We start from the raw sequence: 25,114 nt of genomic DNA on the forward strand, positions 1-25,114 counted from the left end.
AGAGGCTGCAAATAGTTACTCCAGCAGTGAAGATTGATTAGCTCTGAGCTACAGATCATTAACATTTTTGGGATAGGAGCAACAGGCAAACTTCTAATTGTTAGTATTTGGTTAGCATATGAGGAAGATCTGAAAATTTTTTGGTTTCACTATTATCCATGAGGAATAGCATAACTGCTGTCACCTGCTTTTGTCAGAGAACTTTGTAATGTGAATTTTCTTGGCATTTAATTGAAAAGTGCAGTGGTTAGAACTTCAGAAAAGTGAGACTTTCTTCAAGTTGTTAAGTAAGTATTAACAAAATAACAAAGCAGTCTAATCAGTCCACAAAAGCTCATTTTTCATCTGTTAATCAAGTTTCGCCTCCTTATTATTTGGGATATCTTAATCTTTCAAGTGGTATATAGCCTTCCAGGAAAGATGATTTCTAACTCAAACAAAAAAGGCCATCTCTTACTTCCCAGCTTCTTTCTGCCTTGTCAGCCTCTCCATAAGAGATTCATAAGAAGAATGTATGAAATACAAATTGGTCATGTTTAACATTTGAGAGTTGTTTATATGAATGTTTGAAGGAAATGAATTTGAAAATTATTGAGCCAGAAGGGTGGGCAGAAAAAAATTTCATGTAGAAAATTATGATGAGAAAGAAAGGACAGGTTGAACCAGAGACATGAAGTTTTACTGTGAGGACATACATGCAAATCCATGAAATATCAATAATATTTTTATTCCAAATATAGACTTAATTGGGAGTTTCAGTGACAACCAGTTCACACAGCTTTATAACAATAAAAGCATTTAAATACTTTTGGCAGGCATGGATGAAACCATATGTGAAGTGTGTTGTGAAGTATTATTCAGCTTACAAATAAAAGTAAGTTGTTCTAATAGCCTTTCTGGCGAATGTAGTTATCATGGTGTGTAGATGAGGGTTTTGATTGGTATCCAAGTGAACGAATGTTTCCATTATAAATTTGTTTGTTCCCTACTAATGCCTCCATTAAATTCCATAATGTAGCATAACTGAATGAATGAATCTGACATTTAATATTTTAAACTTCACAAGAAGGAACTCTATATAAATGTGAAAAGGTATAAATTTCTTCCTGATCTATTATAAGATAAACTGTAAGTTATCATTACTAGACTGTGTCTTCTTAGTAGAACATCAGTAAAGTGTAGAAAACTATTAGTAATTCACCTAAAATGGAGCAACACAATCATCTGTAATTCATGATATCAAGGGTTGATCCCACGCATAAAGGAGAAAAATTAGTTGTTTTGTAGAAATAAGATAAAACATTCTACTGTGAGGTTCTGCTTCTGAATAAGTAAGTAAACACTGAATAATCATCCCAAGAATGTATAGTGTAAGATGGAAAAAACAAACCTAATGAAATGAAAAATGATTGACAAATAATTCTTTCTAATAATGGGGAAAAGATTATCAAAGCACTTAATCTGTATCTGGAACTCTTTGGCAGATAGGGTTTTTTCTTTCCTTAGAAAAGGCATCTGAGAAATTGAAATATAAAGATACATATATTTTAGCTTCTACATAGAGAGAGAATAATGTAAACCAGCTTTCATTTGGGGTGCCCATGTAATCAAGAGCAGAACTTAGCCAAGGAGCAGCTTCTTCTGGAAAATGTTCAGTTATTCCATAAATATGTGCAAATTCTTCAAGTTGCTAGCATGATGATATTGGTAGGTGGAGTCAGCTGCCTGCTTCCCATAATGTTATTTAGATGCATATGAAGATGTGAAAGGTTTTGCAGTGCTTATTATGGCGTGCTTGAAGAAAAACCCCCATGTATTGTTTGGCTCTGAGATCACAGAATCATGGAATTGTTAGGGTTGGGACCTCTGGAGATCATCCAGTTAAAATCGCCCTGCCAAGGCAGGGTCACCTAGAGCAGGCTGTACAGGAACAAATCCAGGTGAGTTTTGAGTATCTCCAGAGAACGAGAATCCACAGCATTCCTGGGCAGCCTGTTCCAGTGCTCTCCCACTCTCAGTGTGAAGAAGCCCTTCCTCATACGGAGGTGAACTTAAAACCAAAGCTTTTTGTGTTTTATGGAAAATGAAGTGGGACTTTCAGTAGTAGGTAGATCTGAAGGCTGCAAGTGATCACTGTAGTTGATAGGTAGTAGCTAGAACACTTAAATATGGAATCTGTGTCTGTTTTCCTCTCTTGCTTTCTTGGAAATTTTAATCAGTTCTCTAGTGAAATGCCTTGGGAGAGACTTTGATTGAGGAAAATGGAACTGGAACATCCTTTAGACTTTAAGTCTAGCTGAGGCAAACTAATGTTTTGGTCACAGCCAGAAACAGAAAAATGATTTGGGAGGTTATGTAGGAACTAATGTAAGATTCTATAAATTCCTCTAAAATAAGAGATTCCAGAGCATGACACTGCTAAATCTTAAGCAAGGACTGACAGCCCTAAAATACCTGAAGGCTTATCTCTGATGCATTCTTGATACAGCTTAAATGAAAGAGCTAGTTTCTTTAGTCTGTAGTCAACAATGTACTCCAGCATGGCGTGATCCAAATGTCAGGGATGGAGATCTATTGTGTTTGTTTCCATTACTGAAAAAAAATTCTATCAGATACTTTCTTGGTTCTTTTTTGTATATAATTTCCACAACTAAATAGCTAGTGTTGATTTATGCTTTTTTTTTTTTTTTTTTGCAGAAAAAGAATTTGACCCTGTTCTTCAGCATTGGTTTATTGACCTCCTGGGGAACTGCACTGCTGGGTGTTCGCTTATACTGGATGGGCAACAAGCCCCCAAGTTTTTCTAATTCTGACAATCCAGCAGCTGACTCAGACAGTTTTCTCACACGTACCCTGACCTTCTTTTACTTGCCAGCCAAGAATCTCTGGCTGTTGCTGTGCCCAGATACCCTCAGCTTTGACTGGTCTATGGATGCTGTGCCTCTTCTTAAAGCAGTCAGCGACTGGAGGAATCTACACACTGTGGCCTTCTATACAGGACTCCTCCTCCTTGCCTACTTTAGCTTGAAGGGCTCCAGCAATGAGAGAGAATGCAATGGGAAAACTGTAATGAATGGCAAACAAAATGCTAATGGGCATAGCTGCCACCCAGAGATGGAGTACAAGACACTGGAGGTGAAGCCAAGCTTTGCATCAAAAGAAGAGAATGGCCTAAAAAAGCATGAAATTCAGAAACTGCAGCTTCCTTCAACCGAGAACATTGTCATTCTCTCTCTCTCTTTGTTAATAGTGCCCTTCGTTCCTGCCACAAACCTGTTTTTCTATGTTGGCTTTGTAATAGCAGAGCGTGTGCTGTATGTTCCAAGTATGGGCTTCTGCCTGCTGGTTACAGTAGGTGTCAGGGCCCTTTACGTCAAAGCCCAAAAGCGCTTTCTGAAGAACTTGGTTTTTTGTTCCACTGCTGCATTAATTGTTTTCTATGGACTCAAGACTGTTGTCAGGAATGGGGACTGGCAGAATGAGGAGATGCTGTATAGGTCAGGGATAAAAGTAAACCCTGCTAAAGGTAATTTTTGCTCTTTATGGTGAATGCTTTACTTATTCCTGTCTTTGCCTTTGAGTTGTCTGATTTTACTAGCTACATCTGAAGAGGATACTTCAAGAAATATCATTTCAAGTAGCAGTGGTATGTGCATTTGTCAAAATGGGGGAAAGCAAAAATGTGTTTTGATTAGGTGTTACCGGTTTGGCATTAACATGGAGAAAAGGAGACCCTAAGGTAAGGAGATACTTTCTTCAGTGTTATTAGTTTTGTAATTTGAAATTTAAGATGCATTATTAGTATTATAGAGACCACCCTGGTGTTTTTCCATTTAGAATCTGGTATATAGCATGCTAACGAAGATTTTGCGTTAGTTTACCAAATGTTCTGTTTTCTGTGATTAGAAAATAAATAGTCAAGGACAGCATCAGGGCACTGCTGTTCCCTTATTCCATCTGATGCAAATAACGTCAATGCTACATAATAAAAATAAGGAAATGAAGTCATATAATTCAGCCAAGGAAATGACTGTAATTCCCCCTGCCTACGAGTACTGTAAAGAGTTATTGTCAAATGTCTTCCTGTTCATGTGAAAATATCAGCTATTTGTAACGTTGCCCAGCCACGTCTCATGTTTTATCTATGCTGTAATGAGATGTGACTACAGCTAGTATAAACATATCTGAACAGGCAGTAAACCTGCTAATTTAGGTATCAGTAACAATGTTTAGCTGTGGCTTTGTGGTTTCAAGCTTGTATGGCAGATCCAGCTTGGATCCTGAACTCCATGCTGCCTGGTTGTACTGCTCCTGGCACACATGCAAGTTTATCTGAGAATGGTCAAAATATCACCTGTGAGTGCAATATAGACATTGACTAAGCCTTCCTTATTCACAGTTCATCAGAAGTGAGAAGGGATTAGTTGATTGCTTTGCCTGTCTGTGAAAGAAAAATTTGACAGCACTTGAATACTCAAGCTTTTTCAGTCATTTGCTCAGAAACCCGTTATATGATTCGAAGTCATTGCTGATAGAGTTGTGCATTTTGGTTAGTTATATCATGCCATAGTCTAAAAGCTGTGATAGTAAGAGGCAAATGCAGGTGGTTACTGTGAACTGATAGTGAGTGAAAAAGTAGATTTGGCAGATAAAATGCCTAGCAAAGCAGCATTTTAGTAGTTTGTCAGTCTGATTTTGTAACTCTTCTTCATATCCTTTCTCACCCTAGGAAAATTACTGAACTTGGTTGCTGCAGTAAGTGACGTTTTTTAATTGTGAACAAGCACATCCTGTTTGTTTTGCCTTATTTTTTTTTTCCAAAACTAGCACAGGAGAGCAAGAAATGAAGTAACTGAACAGTGAGTGTAGTGGTTTGAAAGCAAAACAAATGAGAGGCTCCAAGTCAGAGATATAATTTATTAGGAAGAAAGGAAAAAAAAAAGTAAAATAAAATAGATGCAATAAAACAAAAGACCACTGACAGAGTCAGAATACAACCTGAGCAGAATGATGGAAGCAGTCCAGATGAGGTGGTCTTCCTGAAGCAGCAATCCTGTAGAAAGGTCTGGTAGCTCTGTTCCTCTGGGAATCCAGTGGGTAAGGGCTGCTTGTACTGTCCCAAACCCCAGATTATATTTAGGTGAGATTGCTTTGTTCCTCCCCCTGGGCAGAGCATCTCACAATGGGATGACGAGTCATGCAGGGGGTCCTTGATGGCCCATTAAAGAGATAGCTCCTGGAGGGAGTTATCTGTGAGTCATGGGCAAGGCATTGATGGGCCATTAACAGAAGATAATGGCCCAGAGGGAGGGGGTCTGGGAAAACACTGCCCCACCTGGATTCAACAGTTCATGAAGAAGGTGATAGAATACTTTGTGCACATCCTATACTACAACCCAGGACAGCGAGCCAGCACACCAGAGTGATTATATGAAGCTCGGAGACTTACAAGTTTAGTGACAACATAAAACTTGTATTATTAAAACACTGGAATTCCTTGGAAAGAAGAGTGTGTATGCACTTGATCAGTTAATACATATTCCATTTTTGTCCTTGGTGGAGATCCCCAGACATTAATAGTTTTCTGCTTGCAATGAGCCAAATTTTGTGAACAAAAAAACCCTATCCTATTTTTTGCCCAATAGTAGGATTGGCTGCAGCATTGTCTGGAAATTAGACTACTGGGTATTATGCTCCCAGGAGACAGGATGAGCTATTTTCATCATACACATCTCAGTGTGCACAGATTTGTGTGTGTATGATCTTCTGGTTTCTTGGTGTTTAAGCTGACATTAAGCATCTTGTAAGATGTGTAAAAGCAAAGACAGTATGTCAGTGTGATGATATAGATACGACTGAGCTGACTTAAATAAATCTGCTTAAAATATCCTGTTAAACTTCTGCTGAGTATTTACTAGCCCACACACATTGTAACAAGGCTGGGTATAAGAAACCCCTAGCTAATGCAACCTGTCACCCAACTCTATTCATTATTGTGAATATTTCTAAGATTATCCTTGGCTTTGACTATGCTAATTTTATTTTCTATTTCTCATATAGTCAGGCAAGCCTGACTGGACTATACTGGCTGCCAATCCTGCCAAAGTATTAGGTGATCAACAATTCAAACTGCTCTTCAGTAATTAAATGATGTTGACATAGAAAAAACAACTTTTTTTTTGTTTGCCTCTTTTTTTCTAGTTTTATGAATGCTAGTGCTAAATAGGCTATTGAGATATTGGGACAATGGGCGGCTTAGTCAAATGGTAGAGTGGAGAAGTGTTTTCCTTATTTTTAGGCTACTAAGAAGAGGCTGTCTCTCCTCATTTCTCTGCTTTCCTCAACTTGTTAGCAAGTTTCTCCTTAATAGTATTTTCTTCTGAAAAATGTGGAGCTGCAGGATCATTTTCCATGGTAGTTCTGCTCTTTCTCTCATCTCCTGCAAAGAGCTTCTTCTGAACAAGAGCTGCTTCTGTCATAATCTAAAAAGCAATGAGGTATCCCTTCAAAAGCTCACAGTGTGGAAACCGATAAAGAAATAGAAATCTATGAAGACCAGCTTTACTAAAGCAAAAAGATGAGTCTTTTGTTCTGGATGCTGTGCAACACTGATCTGATGTGCAGTAGTCATAAGGGCGTTTGCAAGGCAAGCTTTCAGCATGGGTGCATTTGTGTACTAATGTGTCTGAACTGCCTTGGAAGTGGAGTTACCTCATTTGGTGAGGGTTTATTATCATGTCCTCTGTGTTGTGATATGTGTAAGATTATAATCTCATCTGCTGCTGTGGGACTTGCAGGCAAACATGCTCAGCAGCTTCTCCATCTTCAGTGCTCAGTGAAGAAATGGGGGATGATCACCTGACTGGTACTTTCTTCTGGTCCCTTCAGGGGTACCTTGCAGGCAGTCCAGAGGGTAGTGTTCTGCCGCAGGTGAGAAAGCCTCTACTCCTGCAGGCAGCCACAGCCTTTCTGCAGTTTACATTTCTCCAGGCTGTTTTTGTCAAGCACTGACAATGTGGAAAAAATACTCAAAATCGTGTGGCATGGATTATCTCTAGAAAACCTGAAAATGCACCGTGGGAGAGTCAAGTGAAAAGAAGGTGGTGAAGTTGCCTCCAAACTACCCTGTGATTGCCAGCTTTACTGGCTGCCTCAGTGTGTGACAGGCAGCTGCCATCCTTTGCTGAAGGAATCCTCGTGTGGCCTTAGGATGCCTCGGCTGCATCTTTACTGGTCTTGTTCTGCTGTTTGGGTTATGACTAGTATTTCAAATAACTTTAAAGTGATCCAAGCAGTACCTTGTTGGCATTTGTCAGCACTTGGGGCAGAAATATGCAAGACTGACGAATTTAGTTTATGGATTCTGAAGTGGGTGTATGCATGTTTTGATCGCAGGGAGGGAAAGACACAAGTGTTTCTCTGTTCCCCCTTCAACTTAATGAGCAGCCCAACTGATATGAAACCATTCTCATTATCCAAATGTTCTTTTATAGCAAAGGAAGCCTCTCAAAATGTAAAAACAAACAAAAAAATTAAAAGCGGGTTGTAGCTATCACGTCTTTTTCAGTTAGACTGAGGGTCATTCTATGGTGATGATTACCTTGTGTTTAATATAAAATTGTAATGACACACAAAATAATTGTGCTTATTATGGCTCACTAACTCTAGTTTTCCTTATGGTGTCAAAAATAAGCTTCCAAAAGCATAATCTTCCTCTGGGCCATTTCGTACCTTGCAGCCCACATCTGAACATCAAAGATCAGTATGATATATTTCCTGTGCCTGGTTACAGACATTGATTGAAGAAATAGAAAATAGAGAAGCTTAAACTGATAGAGGTATTCGTTGCTTGGTCATGTTTACTGATGAAATTTTAGTTTCCTGGTGCCATTACATTTGTAAGTAGGCTTTGAGGATCCTTCCAGGAAATCGTTGACTTGCTACCCAAAGTGGATGCTTAACTGAAATTCAGCTAACAGTTCAGTGAGGAAAAAGTTACTATACTTTGTACTAAGCTAGGTAGAGAAGCCATATTTCCCACAAACAAAAAAAAAGATGCAATACAACATTATTTTCCATTATTATTATTCTTGTATCATTACTGATAACTGGAAACAAAAGGAGATGAAATATTTTAAGGTACAGCATTCTTCATATATGCTTATCATTAAGAGCTTACATTATGCTGACAAGATCTCCTCTAATACCTTTAGAGCTTTCAATAGGTATTGCTCTGACACAGCTTGTTGTTCCCTACACTTTTTTTTATACCACCTAAATATAGCAGTGTGTGTTCTAATAAATACCACATTGGGCATTTAAAAATAGTTTGAGCATTTGTGATTGCATTTCAGTGTTTTAGTGCATATATTCAGGTTTTTTATATGTAGCTTGTAGCTTGTCAGTAAAGCTCCAACTCATTTTTGGCCCAACAGCCCAAAATACTGCTCTGTACAGTAGTTATTTCTTTTTCCTTTGGCTCATTTATTGTCAATAATAATAAAATTAAGTGTGATTAATATAACATTGCACTGAATAGAAAATGTGGATTTGGGGAGAAAAAGGCTTGAGAGAGAAAGCGATTTCAGTGCACAGATTGCCTTATAAAACATCAGATTTTAAACATATAAAACCTCCTGATAAATACACTTAAAACTTTTGCATATTATCACTGTTAAGAAATACCAGTGATATGAGCATACCATCTGGAGTTAGGTTTTCATGAGTTAGTTTTAATTTTGCTAATGAACTCTTCTTTAGTTTTTGAACAGACTGCTTTAATCTCAATTTTCCTCTCTGGAATGGAACTCGTATTACCTATTACCATAAGATATTAGAATTAATTTTTTTTAATGATTCATGGTTGTTTTAAAGTGTCTCTGTATTCATGGCAGTATAAATATCCCTCCTAAACCAATTGATAAATATATATCAGAATATATAGTCATTATGGTGATTCTTGACAGTCTTTTTAGTTAATGTTTTTAGAAATTGTCAGAGAAATGTAATAGCAAGTAATCATCCATTTTCCCAATATCTTTGCCAGAACTTTCTGCTACTTAGTCTTTTTTGACTTAATGTTGCATGGATATTTTCCTTGACTTCTATAATAATTTTCAGCTTCAGCTACTTTTTAAAGAAATTACCTTAAGGTATATCATCTTTCAATGGTGTAAAATGTTTCCAGCCACCAGTAAGAACCTTTGTAACAGCTACTCTATGGCAGATGCAATGATCTTATTTAGGTAACAAAATCATAGGTTAGAATTGCACATGAAAAATATCATTTATAATATGTTATATGGCCATACAAGTCTGCTATATATGAATCATGCAGGAAATAATATGATAAATTTAATAAATCATAACAAAAACATCAGAATTTGAAGGATGAATGTTCTACAGGATTCTTCAAAGTCCTTAAAATAAATTGGAAATACTTTTTATATCCACGACTCTTAAAAGCATATTGTGGTTTAGGAATACTGCTACTTAAATCAGTGTCCCCACCCAGACTCTCCCAAATGCTCTCTTTCTCCCCTGACTGGAAGAGAGATCTTGCAAGTGATGGGAGAATAACCTTCTGGTCTGGCCACACCTGCTGGGGTAGCTAGGACTACTACAGGCACTAGCTTGCCTGGCTCCTGTAAAAAAATTAACTCTGTCCTGGCCACAACTAGGACACAGCTTTAAAAGTGTTAGCTCAAATGAACCACATAGAATTGTTTGAAAGTTAAACAAAAAATCTACTCCCTGAAAATAGTGTGGGGCTCTCTAAACGGATGGTAGCGCCGCTCTGGATGATGAAACAATGTAGAAGGAATGGTCATTTGTAAATTGTTTGGGGAGCAGCCATAGTTATTTCGGGCATTTGAGCATGCCACAGGCAACCCACCCTCAGCAAAACAGTCTGGTTATGCCAAATATGCTGGAGAGGTGAAGGAAAGTGGTGTACAGTTCAGTTCAAACTTTGAATTTATTCTGCAGTAAGAGTGTTCTCTCTTCCAGTTCTTTAGAAGTGCTGTAATTTCCTCTGAAACCCAGTGTGGGATGTGCTGCTTCTTCAGCAGCATATGAAAAAGCCTGGTATTCTTCCTTTATATGTGTGTAGAGGTCTGGAAACAAGGATTTATTTTTCTTTTTCCCTTGGAGAATAGTACAACAGTATCTCCAATCTTAAAGTGTGAATCTTAAAGTGTAAGGGGATAGGAAAGAAACTAGTATTAACTAATAGTTAGGCTTTTTTAAAGGAACAAACATGAGACATTGAGATATGGGCCAATCCAACTGTTACATCTTCTCCTGTCTTCCCTGAGGTACTCTGCAAAATCATTCAAGAAGCTCGTCTGGGCTAAAAACTACACTGTAGGGAAAAAAACCCAAACAGGCCCAGTCAAGGAGTCAAATCAGCTTTGGCAAGATGAATTTTTGTAGCATATCAAGCAAAATGGCATAAGTTGTGGTGTTGTTGGTGTTTTTTTTGTTTGTTTTTTGGTTTTTTTTTGGGGGGGGGGGGTTGGGGTTTTTTTTCTAACCAGAAAATGATAGATTTTATTTTTCAGTTTGATTAAAAGAGTGACCTTTGGTCTATATTTGTGTGTTCTGAAGAATTACCCTGAGGATTTTTTTCACAGGGAAAGTTATTTTTAATTATAGGAAAATGAGATTACCTGATAGTGTGTCAAGCTGAGCATGTTTGTTTAACTATATTAGATTATCATCCAATTGTTTTGTTATCTTCCCTTTTTTCAAAATATGATAACTTGGAAAAATTCCTCTTTATTTTAATTTTTTTGCCATGAATTACATGTCATCATTTTCCTGCCTTCAAATACCCCTCCTTTGGAACTGGATGGAATTTGGAATGGGGATTTTGTTACTTAAGCCTGAACTGTCATCCTTGCCAATCTTCATGCATCCAAGAAGTAAATGATAGCTGATGCAACTACAGTATGCACAAGAGCCTTGCATATAGTTTTGTTTTAAATTGTAGAAAAGATCATGAAATAGAATGACTGAATTCTCAATGCCATTTCCTTCTCTTTCCTTATATGCTCTAGCACACTGAACTTTTCTTTGAGATCTTAAAATACAGAAGGTATTTTGAATATGGACCATTAAAGATGTTACTTAATAGTTATAGTGTCTCTAATTGGTTTCACTGATAAATGAAGGAGGTAATTTTATGACCTACCTTCCTTCCTGCCGCCTATATTTCCATACCAATGGGCATATGAATCAGCTGGCAAAGCTTCGTAGGGTCTTGTCTTGGCTTTCTAAGTGATTTAAGGCAAAACAAACAAAACCAGACAACTTAAAATGTTATGAAAAGCCTGCTACCTGGTTATGAACTAATCTGTCTTTTCCAAGTCTGAGATACGTCATTTGAGCACATCTGAAGATTCTCTTGGTTTGACGAACCCAAATGCTGATTTTCTGCTTGCTGTGGTTCCTCTGGGATATTTCCAGGATACTGTGCTCACTGTTCCCCTTTTCTGGAAAGGAGCCCACAATGATCTATCTACTCTTAGCTTGGAGGACCAGAGCTGACATTTCAATGCACCCTGCCATAGCTGCAAGAGGCTGGCTTGGAGTTCATTACTTGGGACATAAATGATAATTTGAATGTATCCTAGATAATTTTTTTAGGAGCCTGCTGATAAGATTATATAATTTGACAAATTTAGTACATGGTCACCTCTTTGTCTGAGTCACTATGAGGCTTTGAAGAGTTCCTCGGGGTTCATCTTGAGATGACTGGGGTGCCCAGATATGTCCTCCTCTTCCACGTGAATTTTCTGCTTCTTTGTCCTTGTTTCATTTTCTTGCATGATTTATATCCATTGCCTCTATTAAATACGGTTCCTCATATAATGAGAATTTCAGGTCAGCACTGTTAACATCTCTGTTCCTGACCATTGTGAAGTTCCATAGAATGGGAACCTCGTGTCAGTAATGTCTTACAGCGTTCACACACTTGCAATGCACACTTCGCTAACAAAGCTGTGCAAAGGTGTGACTGGGCTCTGCTGTGAACAGAACAGTGAGTAGATGAGATGTTAAAGGTCATTCTTTGGTCATCCTTTTCTCATTGTTTTCCCTAACTTGGATCAGTTTAGTTGTCTGATTGTTACCATACTCGTCACAAAAATCATTTTAGCATGGGGGAGGCTGCGGCAGAACTTGATTGGCTGTAGGGTGGTAGGTAATGGTGAAACCAAAGAACGCTAGCAGCTGCTCAGTCTCATTCTCAGGTTCATTGAGCTGCCAGAGTCACTCTGCTATCGTTTAAGGAGGAAGAGTTTATTTTCTGTAACATAGAGGGTGAAGGGGGTATATCAGCGGTAGAACAGTGATGAACATGCGTTCACATTCATTTGCATCAGGGTTCCAGAACTGAGAAGCAAAACCAAAGCACTGCCTGCCAAATGTGGGTTGGTTAGTACCCATGCTGACATGTTGCTGGATAGCTTTCAAAGCAGTGCATAGTTTTCAATTCTGTTTTTCTTTCACCTGCTGTCATTGCAAAAGACCTGCATCTGATCAACAAATGAACTGTTGAACAAGTGATCTAAATAACAGCCTTAATAAATAGAAGAATATGTAAAAATTAGGAGGTGATAGGTCTCTATCACAGTCTGTCTCAAAATTATCACGTACCCACTGATATTAAAAAAAATGAATGTGCAAAGTAGATTAAACACATAAATTATGGTTATGTAGAAACCATTATCCCTTAGGAAAACAAGAAATTGGGCTATTTTGTGGTTGTGTTAGTAAAAGGAGGTAACTTGATCAAAATGTTCTATTAACAGGTGAAATTTTTAGAGGAAAATTATTGCAAATTATATGCGTGAATTTATTGCATATTTTTTAAAAAAATATTGCTTTGAAATAACAGGGAAAATATAAATACCGTATACAAACCATAGTACAGAAATTATGCAAAAAACTGTCCCACTTTGAAAGTAGCAACCTGTAGCATTTAGATGAAATTTTCCATTCTCAAACCACTTAATAAACATGATCTAGTTGATCTTCTGGCTGTCTTTGTGAGTGATAATGGCTCTGTCTTGTAGAAAAACTGTTTTAGCTGTTGAACTCTTTTCACTGTGTTTTTGTGAATGTGCAGTTGAGCTTTCAGAAGTTTTCTTGGGGAAGCCTGTCATTCGTCTGTTGGTAAAACTGTTTCCCCCTTGAGTAAAAAAGTGAAGGCTTTTCTTTCTGGACCAGCATCGCTTCATCCTCAAACCCTGTTGAAGGACAAAACTGAGTTTCTCGTTGTCATGCATTCACTTCTTTTTCACAGACAAGTCAGAAGAAATGTGGAAGGATTTTAAAGAGAAGGGATGCAAACTGTAACTGCTGTTTCTAATTTCACAAGCTAAAGAATAATAAATAATACACAAGTATCTGTAAAGCTCCATAGAGGTTTTCTTGGCTTGATGTGCATTTTTCTGTGAACTAAAGGCTCTAGTTTAGAACTGCTGACAAGTTGATTACAAATTACTGAGCTGTTCCCTAAATACTTCAGGCTTTGTTCAAGTAGTTTGTTTTACTCAAATAATAATCTAGTTCACGCTCCTCAGTGCATTCATCAATTTGTGGATTAACTTTGGAAGTCTGATAGCGTAAGGTGAGAACAGTATTACCAACTTCAATAATTTCTTGGGAATAGTGAATGTTACGTATTAAGTTTTTCGAAGTCTTGCTTTTTGTTTCATTAGTTCTCAAGTATGTTTTCATAACACACAAGGAAAGGCAGCATTTTCTTTCTCTTTGCCATGTTATTTTTAAATGTTTACCAGGATGTATTTGAGTGATTTAAGAGGCAATTCTAGTTGGATTTTTTCCTCTTCATGTTTCAGCAGACGTGTTTGGACAACAGATATATTATTAGAATGGAAGTTTCAAAATAGATTTCATTATTACCTAATTTTTCATGGATTATATGAGGGTGCCAGGTAGAAATCAGAATTTAGTACTTTGTGTTATCTTTGGTAATGATTTGTGATTTTTTTTTTTAAAGCAAACTTTTGAATCAAGAAATCAGCATACATGCTTTTAACCCATCTGACTGCTCCTCTCTGATACTTCGTTGCTTTATTATCTTCATTTCACTGAGTAGCATAGCATGATCTTTGATTCAGTAGAAAGGGAACATTTTATTTAAATGAAGATGTTTGTACACTTTCATTTCCGTTTCTCACTTGTTTTCATAGTTCAGTGGCAAGCTGGAAGTTTACTAGTTTTCTTTTGAAAATGTGCTTCTTAAATCCAGGCAGATGAGATTAGACAATGTTCTTGTTTTGCTGCTCTCTTTCACTCTTCCAGAATGAAAGTGCTTAGAGAAGCTTTAATATACCAGCCTGGAATTTTTCAGTCTTGTTAAATCTTAGTGGTCAGTTTCACTGAGATAGTTGAGACGTTGAGCATGTTAAACATGAAACTAATATTTGCTATATTCATTTTCATTTTGAAAGCAATTGAATGTCTGAGAACTTGACCTACTCTCACTGAAAGGTAGCATAAATACAATCTTTAAAGTTAATAGAAGCCTAGTTTCATATGGCCAAAATTATAACACTTTAACAACTGTTTTTTTCCTACTTAGTGCTGCATAATTTCTTCTGCTATTTATTTTTTAAAATTCTCAAACAGAAGAACAAAATCCCTTTAAAAATTTTCATTTTCCTGCAAAGATATATAACTAATGTCGGACTTCTCAAGCATTAGGATATTCTTCAGTTTATAATTGACTTGCAATAAAGGTGATTAAATGGATTTAATTTTAATATATGCCCATTAATATTGAGTATGATCTATGGAAAATTAAGCAGTTAAATAAAATTCGAATGGACTGACTGTTTTGTAGGTGAGATGTGAATGTTACATTTGTTCCCATGCTATGATGGAATGTTATTTCTTAAAGATCTGGATCTGTTTGGGTCTCATTGTTTGTGGACAGGGAATTAAGCAACAGACAAAAAGTAAATATTGCAAAGCTCTTTCATTCACAGCTTCCTTTTTTTCTTGTGCAAATAGGGTCTTCAATATGGGGAAATTTGAATTTTTAATTAAAGACTAAAATGTGGCATATATGTATACACTTTAGTATCTTCTGAATGTTAAACATTCCCTTTTGCAACTTAGCTAATACAGGTATTATATGAAAAAAATTTATAAAGAGTAATTGGAATAAACATCCCATCTAAGTTCTAAATTACTGACCTAGCTTCTTTTTCCTATAAGAATATTTATTTTTCTTTTCTTACTATGTACAGATGGAAAATAGTTGAGTGCTAGAATTTAGTTGGAGTCATAGAGTGGGCTTTTAACTGGGATGTGGATTCACTTAGGTATAACCTTTTTTCTATTTCTGAATGTTCCCATAGCTGAACCAGTGCTATTACAGTTTTGAAGAAAAAAATTTATTTAAGATATGTAAGTTAATAATTGAAGTAGTGGTTGGTTTGTTTTTTTTTTCCCTGAAGCTTAGTTGCGTTACTTAAGCCAAAGCAGGAGCAAAATTCCTTGAGTAGCTCATGTAGCTTCTTCTCCATGTGTGTACACCAACCTCTTTTCCTGAGGCACCAAAGCCTAAGAGGACGTGGTTGCTGAGATATCAGCTGTTTGTATCTTCTAGGGTGTATGAGTATCAGCTCTATACATGTTCTATGTTGCTTTACCACCAGCCAGAGCTAGATCATTCTTCTAACTAGTTCTGTATTTAAATAGACATGAATATTTATATCAAATCTATATAGTTTGGTTAAGTGAAAAGACCTTGGTTTTCATGTTTCCATTAATGATAGATTGTCAGATTATCATTAATATAACACTTATGTTTTATGTTTGCTATTTTTCTGCTATTTTCACTTCTTCTAGTGCATCACATAAGGTTAATCATGCACAGTTTTACAAGTTTAGACAAAAGTCTAAATGGAATAAATTAGAAACTAAATAATGTAGATTAATTATTGATATTAAAAACCTGACAGATTATTTTGCAAAATGCAAATTAAAATATTACTCTAACAGTTATTTTAACTATTAGAGCCTATTGCATGAAATGTAGAGGAGAAACTATTACACTGAACAATTTTAACAGTGTTTTTCCAGTCTAACAGATGAAAAGATGAACTGAATCATCCTTTTATGTATCCTTTCATTTACTGAGCTTCAGAATGGTTGAGAGTAAATAACTGTGTGGCAGGAAATTGTTATCAATAGCTCAGATGGTCATTTGATGTGATGATCTGTTATGGGAGATTAGAGTGAAAACAAAAGTCCCTATAGATTATATGGAACATGCAGTTATGGGAAACTGGATGCTCGCTTACTACAGAAGCAAAATAAGGCTACATTTTCACAAATTAATTTAAAAAATCGTATATAAGTCTGTGTTTTTCTTCCAAGGGTTAATGCCTACAGTCTGGCTAGTCACTTTCATTGGTACTTCCAAAGTGTTTTCTCTGTGTAAAAAGGGAAGAGCAGCAGTAATGGGGAAATTACAGAAATCTGCACATGTGCTAGCCAAGTGTAAAAGTTGAGTGAACCTGAGAATAGTTTTAGCAGCTGTATTTCAAAATGATGGAAAATTTTGTGACTTTTATTGACTAATTGATTAATAAATATTGATAAATTATTTCTTATTAAATACTAGGTTAAAATGAATTGACTCACTGAAGCAATAGTTTCTTTTCTTATGGAAATATTGCATATATTTTGTTTCTTTGATTTACAGAGTATGTTGTTTTCAGTTGAATGACATGGTTTTTATGAATTCTAAATGAATTTATTAATTTTTTCCCATCGATGACTAGTTTGTTCTGCTCAGAGGAAATGCTGTGTTTGCTGCTCTTTCCATCCCTGTGGTAGGATGGTTCTGCAGCAAACCACAGCACCTTGAAGGTGATGCAGTTTCTGGGGAAAAGAAATGCCTATCTCAGTTATCAACTTGCATAGCAGTGTTGTATTAAAACTACCTTGAAATTTTGCATTAGTCAGAACTGATGCAAATTCTTGGAAGAAAAAAGGGCTTGACTGAAGTATCAGAGTTAGTTGCTACTTAAGCTAATGTTTAAGTGCATCTGGAGGGAGGAATGTCCTGATGGATATTGTGTTTGGTGGAAAGGTCACATCATCTTTCCATTGGTTTCTTTCACTTAAAAAAGTAGGAGTAGAACGTTTTTATGAAACAACTTTGCATTTATAAGCATAATCTGGGGGAGTTTTCATGTTCGCACACACTGTAATTGTAATGCCAGTTAAATTAGCTTCCTAAATCCTGAGTAGCAGAGGTTGTGTTTTCATAAAATGTTAGTTCCAATTCCTTTCTTAAGTAGCTTTTGTGCCACTCAACAAAGCTGCAAAGGGAACACATGTGGAGCTTTAAACAATTTTTTACCTCAATTCCTTTATAGATGGGCTATAAAAGCACATTGTGTAACATAATAAATTGTGTGGAAAGGGACCAAATGTTTTTCTACTAGAAAAAAAATGCATTTTAGTGATCTGGGTAGTATGTGTATATCCATATGTCATATTTTTAATCCTAGTTACTTACCTAACTGTTCTTTCAATCCTGTGTCATGTGTCAGACTTTAATACTTCAGTGAGGATTATGTCTAGTCTGGAAAATTTTCTTGCTGTTTACAGTCAATAGGCTTAAAAAAAAAAGTCGAAACTAGAAAGATGCCTCAGTTCCACGTTTGACTCTGGAGATTTTTATTTATAGACATTATGAAATAAAATGGTCCTTTCCCTTTGTTACAGTAATTTCTAGAGACATATTTTTGTAAAAAACTTCCTTTTCCCACCCGAAAGCTATATGCATGCAGAGTGCATGTAAATCACCTCTATGAAATGTGAGTCTCACAATAAGATGCAGAGAACCAGAGTGCTGGGGGAAAAAAAATAACCAACCTCCCCTCCTGTTCCATAAAAATAGTTTCTTTGTGGGATTTGTCTCCCTGAGAAACTTCCTGATACTTGCATACTCTGTCATGTGTAATTGGATTGTAGCTCTTTCTGAATACTGTTTTCTCCTCTTGACAGCGTGGGGTAACCTTGGAAATGTTCTCAAGAGCCAGAGCAAGATTTCTGAAGCTGAAAGCGCCTATAGAAATGCCTTGTACTACCGCAGCAACATGGCTGATATGCTTTATAATTTGTAAGTATGTGTGACTTTTCTGGGGTTGAATTGTCTTTGAAACCTGTTGTGAATACAGCTACTGATTTACTTGCTGGAAATGGGGATGATGTTATTTATTGCTTTGTAATAGTCATTTCATTAACTGTGCTCCTTAAACTATGGGGTGAACAGGATTTTTTCTTGGTCATTATTATTGTATATTCACGTAGTCGATATGGACAAGGTAAACTTACAAATCTGTTTGCTTCAAAAGAAGAAAAAAACCCCTACACTAAACAAAGTACCAATAGATGAGTTGTGAGCTGGAGCCCTTCATCTGTTTGAGACTCAAATTGTGAGGTGTTATTTAGACTTCTTTTTTTAAGTCTGAATAACACTTGGTGGGCAGAGTGAGTGTAAGCACTTCTGGGCATAGGCCAATACCCTTCTGTTAGCTCCAGAGGTCTGGAATGTTAAAGCAGCAAATTACTTTTCTCCTGTGACTGACTTCAGAGCAGCATAGGTTAAATAAAGTTTAATTACTTGAACCCTGTTGTAGGTGAGTAAGAGGATAAATATCATGAGCATCAAAATAATTATTCATCAGGGGAAAAGATTTCCCATCTCATTAACATACCAAATCATGGAGACAAGAAGCAAGCATCATGCCAAACTTCGCACTGAGGTGGGATGGTGCTGTGTGTCCTATCAGGGAGGGATTGATTCCCTGGCTGTCCCAGCTGGGCATTGCCCCTGGGCCCCACTCAGCACTGCTTGTCCTGCTGGCCCTGGCCCTTCCTCCCCCTCCTGCAATGACCCAGCTAGCACAAGCCTTCCGAGTGGGGCTCTGCTGCACCCGGAGCTGGTCACCTCCACCAGCCATATGCTCTTGCCTCGTGGTGTGTGTGGAGGACAGAATCCGGGTGACTACCATTCCATAGGTAGCCACTTGAAGGTAATATCCTGCATGCAGCAGAGAAGTGTGACTGTAAGATAAAATCTGCAAAAACTGCCTTCAAGTATTAAGCCTCTTCAAATCAATCTGTCAATCAAAAAATAATATTCTGCCTGTAAGTCCAGTTTAAAATGTCTGCTTATAATATATAAAAATGATGTTTACCATAATAGTATTTTTTTATTAATTTTTCCTCGTTTTAATAGGAAGTTGACCATGTCATTAATTTCCCTTTCAGTTAAGCAAATGAATTGAATTAATGAAACTCAAAATAATTTAATGATAGAATTCCTGTCCCAAAATGAAATCCATATTCCATAATATGTCTATTTTTACTAATCATTTAGTTTCACAAATACATGTATGCACAGAATTTCCCTCTGTTAGGCAGTGAGGAATATGAAAAATGAATTTTTAAGAGGAATCTTCTGCTCACATTTAAAAAATAACTTCTGAACTCAGCAGACAATTGTATGAAATAAAGTGACAAGATTGATACATGTGTATTTCCTATATGCTACTGTTTTGAAGGTGAAAATTATAACTGTTAAATTTTTGTATGCCTGCACAGTACTTTTGTCTCTTACTGTGTTGTAGAGAGAAGCTGAAGTTAATACTGGGGTAAGAAGAGAAAAGGGGGGTTGGATGATAAAGACAGGGACATAAAAGAAATCCGATTTCAGTCTTTTAGCTGTTCTCAGAATAAGCTGCTAGCCTTCCAGTTTTTCATTGATACACAAAATATATGTCTATAAACCTTCATCGCTGTTGAACAAAAAAGTTTTTGAAATTCTACTGAATTTGTGTGGAAGGATTTTAACTAAAATGTTGGTTGGAATATACAAGGCATAAGAAGTAAAGTTTAATTCTTAGCCTTTCTACTACTGCATTGAATAAAATAGAATCCTTTATTTTTTAAACAAGCTTTACAAAACCTTCAGTTATTCAACAGTAGTTGAAAAAGCTTGCATCATTTTTTCTTTTTGTAGGCTTTTTCAGTATTGAATGCTTCAATATCCAACGTGAAAAATAGATGGTAAATGAAGTGTCCTTTGAAATTACACAAATGAATCAATTCTTTTAAGCACAAATCCTAAAGAACTCCTTTGCAAATTATACCCATCCTTGGCATTTAGTTCTGTGTGAGCCTTTTACAAAAACCCTCTGTAATGGAAAATGTGTCTTACATGTGCTTACAAGAGACCAGTCAGTTTTGCAGTTTCTGGTTTTCAGTATGTGCCCTTGAAACAAAAACAGCCACTCCATAGAACTCCAGGAAAAAAGTATCTTTACAGTTATTTAGAAGCACTGTATGTGTTTCACATGTTCATTATTGTTTCTAAGCACCTATGTCTCAGTATTTGATGCAAATTTATTGGCATGTGCAACTCAGTGTTCACTCATAGCCATAACAAATCCAAGTGCTCTCTGCTCAAGCACAAATTATTAAGGTTTAACTCACAATTTAATAGATAACAAAGAGAGAAACTATATAAACAGAAGTGCTTGATCTCTTCTTTTTCAAAAAAAAATTAAATGTGAGGTTAGCTTAGAAGTTGACTACTAATGCATTAAAATCCAAAGAATTTAACAGACTAGATGAATGGCTGAATTCAGTGCTGTATTTTTGTTTTTTGACTTATACCTTATGGCTCTGAGTTACAGCTGCTTTTGCCATTTAAAAAAATTAAAATACATTAATACATAACTACATAATCTACATTTGAATGTTTACCTAATTATGAACGTGTTATAATTGTGTTCTCACAGCTATGCAGCTCTGCTGATTTCAACTAAATTTCATAGATTTCATAAATCAGCATAAAATGACCTATCTTTATCTGCTTTTCTTCAACTGAGAAAACCATATATTTTAATACTGTGAAGTACCAAGGGCAGAGCTGTAGAGAAATGATAGTTTATTCTTTCAAACAAGGCAGTGTTCACTAGATTAAAAACAAGCTATTTTAGTTTGCTTTGGATTTTCAGTCTTTGTTACCTTAATGATTATTACCTAAAGCTTGTGTCTTTTTTTGTATTGTTTCAAATTTCTTATCATTAGTGTCTAAAGTAAAATTGTTTATCAGTTAAAAGACAGTTTTGCATGTATTATTTCACTTGTGTTTAGGTCTGGCTCTGCTTAGAGTATTCTTTTGTCATCCACATTAGTAATCTATGTTACCTTTAGTTTCTCATGTTCTCAATCCAACATAGATATTGAATATTCCTTTAAAATTATACTAATTGTTTGAAATGCTGTAATTTTGGAGTATGCAGTGCCCTATAAAGGATGATTTTCTAGTAATCAGCCATCCCATTTCTTCTCTCCTGAAGTATCTCATTTTGCCTGTACTGATACAGGACTTTGTTTGCAAGTTCATTATTCAAATAATTTAATTTCCTTGAATAAGGTTGAGTTATGAATTTCCATAAACTTTACATTGGAAAACTTATGGTATTATATCAATAAATGCAGAAATTTTTTAATGTTTCTGTTAGAAATTTCAGCCACTATTGAAGACTACCTATACTGGAAAGTCTAGGATTGCTGTGTTTTACAAGCAAAGTTTGACTCTGCATCCTTAGGTAAAAATCAATATAAGTAAAATTCTTCCTTGTCTGGAAGGACAAGGCTTATATGTTGTTAGGCTTATATGTTGGAAAATGTCTTCCCTGCCTTTTACGGATGCTAGCGAAAAAAGCTCCTTATCAGAGACAAAAAACTCTAAAAGCAGACTGACCTACAAACTTGTGCAGAACTGTGGTTGAACCTTCCCCAGACAAAGTTCCTACAGCAACCACCTAGTAGGAAACAGGTCGAGGTTATGATTCCTCTTCCTTGATAGTCCAGGAGTTTTTATCATTTAGGATGTTGAGTTAAAAAGCAAAGAAGATGTGTCATCTGGTGTCTAAGTACTTGATTATTGTTTTTCTTAGCTGTGAATGCAAACTTGTTGCAAACCTGTTTGGAATTAATCTCTGTTTGGCCAGCTAGTTCTTCCTCTGTCAAAGATGTCAGCTAAAATTTGTGTCTTGCTGTAACCAAAGATGTCTTCATAAAATCTTGTTATGTTGTCAGACTGGCTCTTGAGGTAGCACCTAAAGTTCACTTAGGTGACTCGTGGTTTCCTGCAGTGCAAAACTCTGCTCTGGGACACTTTGTAGGGCCCATATGAACTACAGATAGTTTTCAAAGTCATATTGAGAGGTGAAAGGCATTCAGTGACCTAACTATTCAATTACATGTCTCAATAAATGAAATTCTGGGCACTTAGAGTCCTTAAATAGACTTCCACCATTTTATAAAATTAGGAAAATAATGGTTTGCATCTGCCATTTAGTTTCAAGACAGACCCCTATTGTAGGAAGTTCTGTCCAGCTCTCTATATTCACTGCTGGGGCACATGAGAAGGGAATAGGCCTCTGGTTTGAGGACCGCAGACACAGCACAGCACTGCCCATTGTCCAGAGAAGGGAGAAAAACAGGAGCAGTGCTCTACCTCATCCTCATAGCAGCCCTCCCTCTGTCAAGGAGATAGGGGTTGTGCAAGTTGATGTGGTCCTGAAAGGGTAGTATTCCCAACCAAACTGTACCAGTAACAGAAAAAAAAAAAAGGGACTATATTTGCTGACCAATTTGCTTGCATTTGGGAAATTCTTCCCCAGATCTGGGAGAACATAACAGTTTTACTGCACTGTCTGAAAGACTAGAGGTTGTTTTGGGGGTGATTGTTTAGTTTTGATTTTGGAGATTTTTTACTACTGGAGTGATAGATTACTTAGTGAGTTCTGCAAAGGAAATGGTTATTCTCTGTATGTTTGGGTTCTTATTGATTAAAAAAGAGTGTTTTGTGGTAGCATCCATACCTACCTTTCTACCCGTTAGTCTTGCAAAAGACAGCGGAAGAGTTGGCTTAGGCAAAGCACATCCACTCTTGCTGTGTGACTGGAGACACATCTATGTGGGGAATAAAAGAGGATTTTCTTCGATTCCTTTCTTTGTTTGTCAGTGCAGCATTTTGGTAGATGTAGTCCTTTGTAGATAATCCCATTTGAAATCAATGGGGTAAATGTAGCTTGAGGCACGTAAGAACCACAGTCACGGCAAAGTAATAGTTAACAGGTCTTGTGTTAGTTGTTATAAATCAGTAAACAAAATTGATTAAACTGTTTCAATGTTGTACCTTGGTTGAGAGTGTTATAAATATTTCACTAATACACACACCTTTGCTTTGACAGTTGCAGTTTCTGTTTATCGTACTTGGCCAATTTATGCCAGTTTCAGTCACTGAGGAGTTTGCTTTGTAAGCAGCCCAGTTGACTAAAATAGGACTACCAACAGGAAGAAATTATTATGAAACTTGAGAAAGACCATAGACCATCTACTGCTTATTTATATCCTGTGACTGTCTTTGAAAACGTTTTTGTGCCATTAGTATTTAGTGACTTTTGGTCAAAACCAAAGCTGGTGAGGAAGGCAGGAAGATTTTTTCATTGTTGGTGAAGCAAGATAGGTTAAAGTTGGCAGCTTAAAGAACTCAAGAAAGTTGCAAACATCTCTTTTGGGGGGCAAATGTTTCCCTGCATGAACTAAATGAGCAATTCCATCTACAGAAATGATATGCAGCATTTCCAAATAGCCAGAACTTACTTCTCTTGTTTTCTTTTTATTTTTTTCCTATTTAAAAAACAGGATTCTGAGCCGCTTTCTAAATCACTTGGAGAAGTCTGCTACTCCTGCAAGCAATCAGCACATATCCTCCATTTCATAAATTATTAGCACTCCATGTAAAAGTAGCCAGAAGTAATGCAGGCAGAAAAAAAAAAAAATCCTGTTGTGAGGCTCCAGAATCTTGTTACTTATGACAGTTAGAACTTGTCTCCTAATCAGTCCTAAATTATAGGACAGTTTATAACTGTCCACTGTGTGTCCTATGGTTTAAGTAGCTCTTTCTTTTCCAAATACTTCTATCTTAACGTATTTCACAGAATGAAAGAATGTAATATTGGAAGGGACCACAGTGGGTCATGTGGCCCAACCTCCCTGCTCAGACAGGATCATCCCAGAGCACATGGCACAGGATTGCGTCCGTAAGATTTCTGACTAACTCCAATAAGGGAGGTTCCACAACTTCTCCGGACAATCTGTTTCAGTCTGTGGTCACCTGCACAGTAGAGAAGATCTTCCTCATGTTCATTTATTCTTTCATGGTACTTGTCTTACTAAACTATAGAAGCCACATTTTTCTAGTTATGTCAGTAAACCGTCTTTGCGCGGAAGTTGCATATTTCATTTAACATTTTTATTTGTCTGCCTTACAACTGGGAAGGTGAGCTGCAGAGAATAATTAGTTTTGGAAGTATTACCCTGAAGCAGCTCTTCCCGCATTTTGGTTTTTTGTGGGGGCATTTTGGTGGTTAGGCTTTTTTATTTAGTTAGTTTGGCATTTTTAGTAATTTTAGAAAGTTAAAAGTGCCAGAAAGACTTTGAGGTCTTCATCCAAGTTTATCACTTGAACTTACTCTTGTATCAAGCATACTTACTTACTTCAAGAATGTTCTTTCCTTTGTTCATCCTTAAGTAAGGAAAAAGGAAGGCTTTATGTCTTTGTAATCACAAAAGTTAGGTACATACTCAGCATGTGTCAGTTGATCTGCTCCACCTCTGGCTTATGCCCAGTGCTTCTCACTGTATTGGTGCCTTTGTGGTCTTTCCGCTCCTTCTCCCCTTTGCCAAGAATCTCCACAGAGCAGTTATCATTTTGCAGTGTAAGCAAAGAAGCAAAGGGTGTGTCAAGAAGAGATCTGCTCCTGGCTGTGGTGGACACTTCCTTATACAGCCAAGTGCCCTGGCCACTGGGAGGGGTGAGATACTGGAACTGCAGTGCCTACAAGGTGTGAACTTCAGCTGAGGGATGTTCTTTCACTGCATCTAGAGAAGTCAGTTTTTTCCTGACTTTGTTTAATCTCAAACTAGAACTAGACACTCAGAAATCTAGTAGTGTTTGTACTGCCAGAAGCTA

General features: G+C 36.7%; 1 protein-coding gene across 4 annotated transcripts in view; it reads left to right on the forward strand.

Moving 5' to 3' along the window:
* Window positions 1-25,114, forward strand: part of TMTC2 (transmembrane O-mannosyltransferase targeting cadherins 2) — a 236,503-nt gene that overhangs the window by 137,827 nt on the left and 73,562 nt on the right. For all 4 annotated transcript variants that reach the window (XM_066183320.1, XM_066183321.1, XM_066183322.1 and 1 more), the window contains 2 exons: window positions 2,698-3,526; window positions 18,061-18,175. In XM_066183320.1, coding sequence (XP_066039417.1) covers window positions 2,698-3,526; window positions 18,061-18,175 — 944 coding nt within the window. The remainder of the gene's footprint in view (window positions 1-2,697; window positions 3,527-18,060; window positions 18,176-25,114) is intronic.

This window comes from Chamaea fasciata, unplaced genomic scaffold, assembly GCF_029207755.1.
Source record: "Chamaea fasciata isolate MVZ Bird 193981 ecotype frontalis unplaced genomic scaffold, bChaFas1.0.hap1 SCAF_5, whole genome shotgun sequence".
Taxonomy (NCBI): Eukaryota; Metazoa; Chordata; class Aves; order Passeriformes; family Sylviidae; genus Chamaea; species Chamaea fasciata.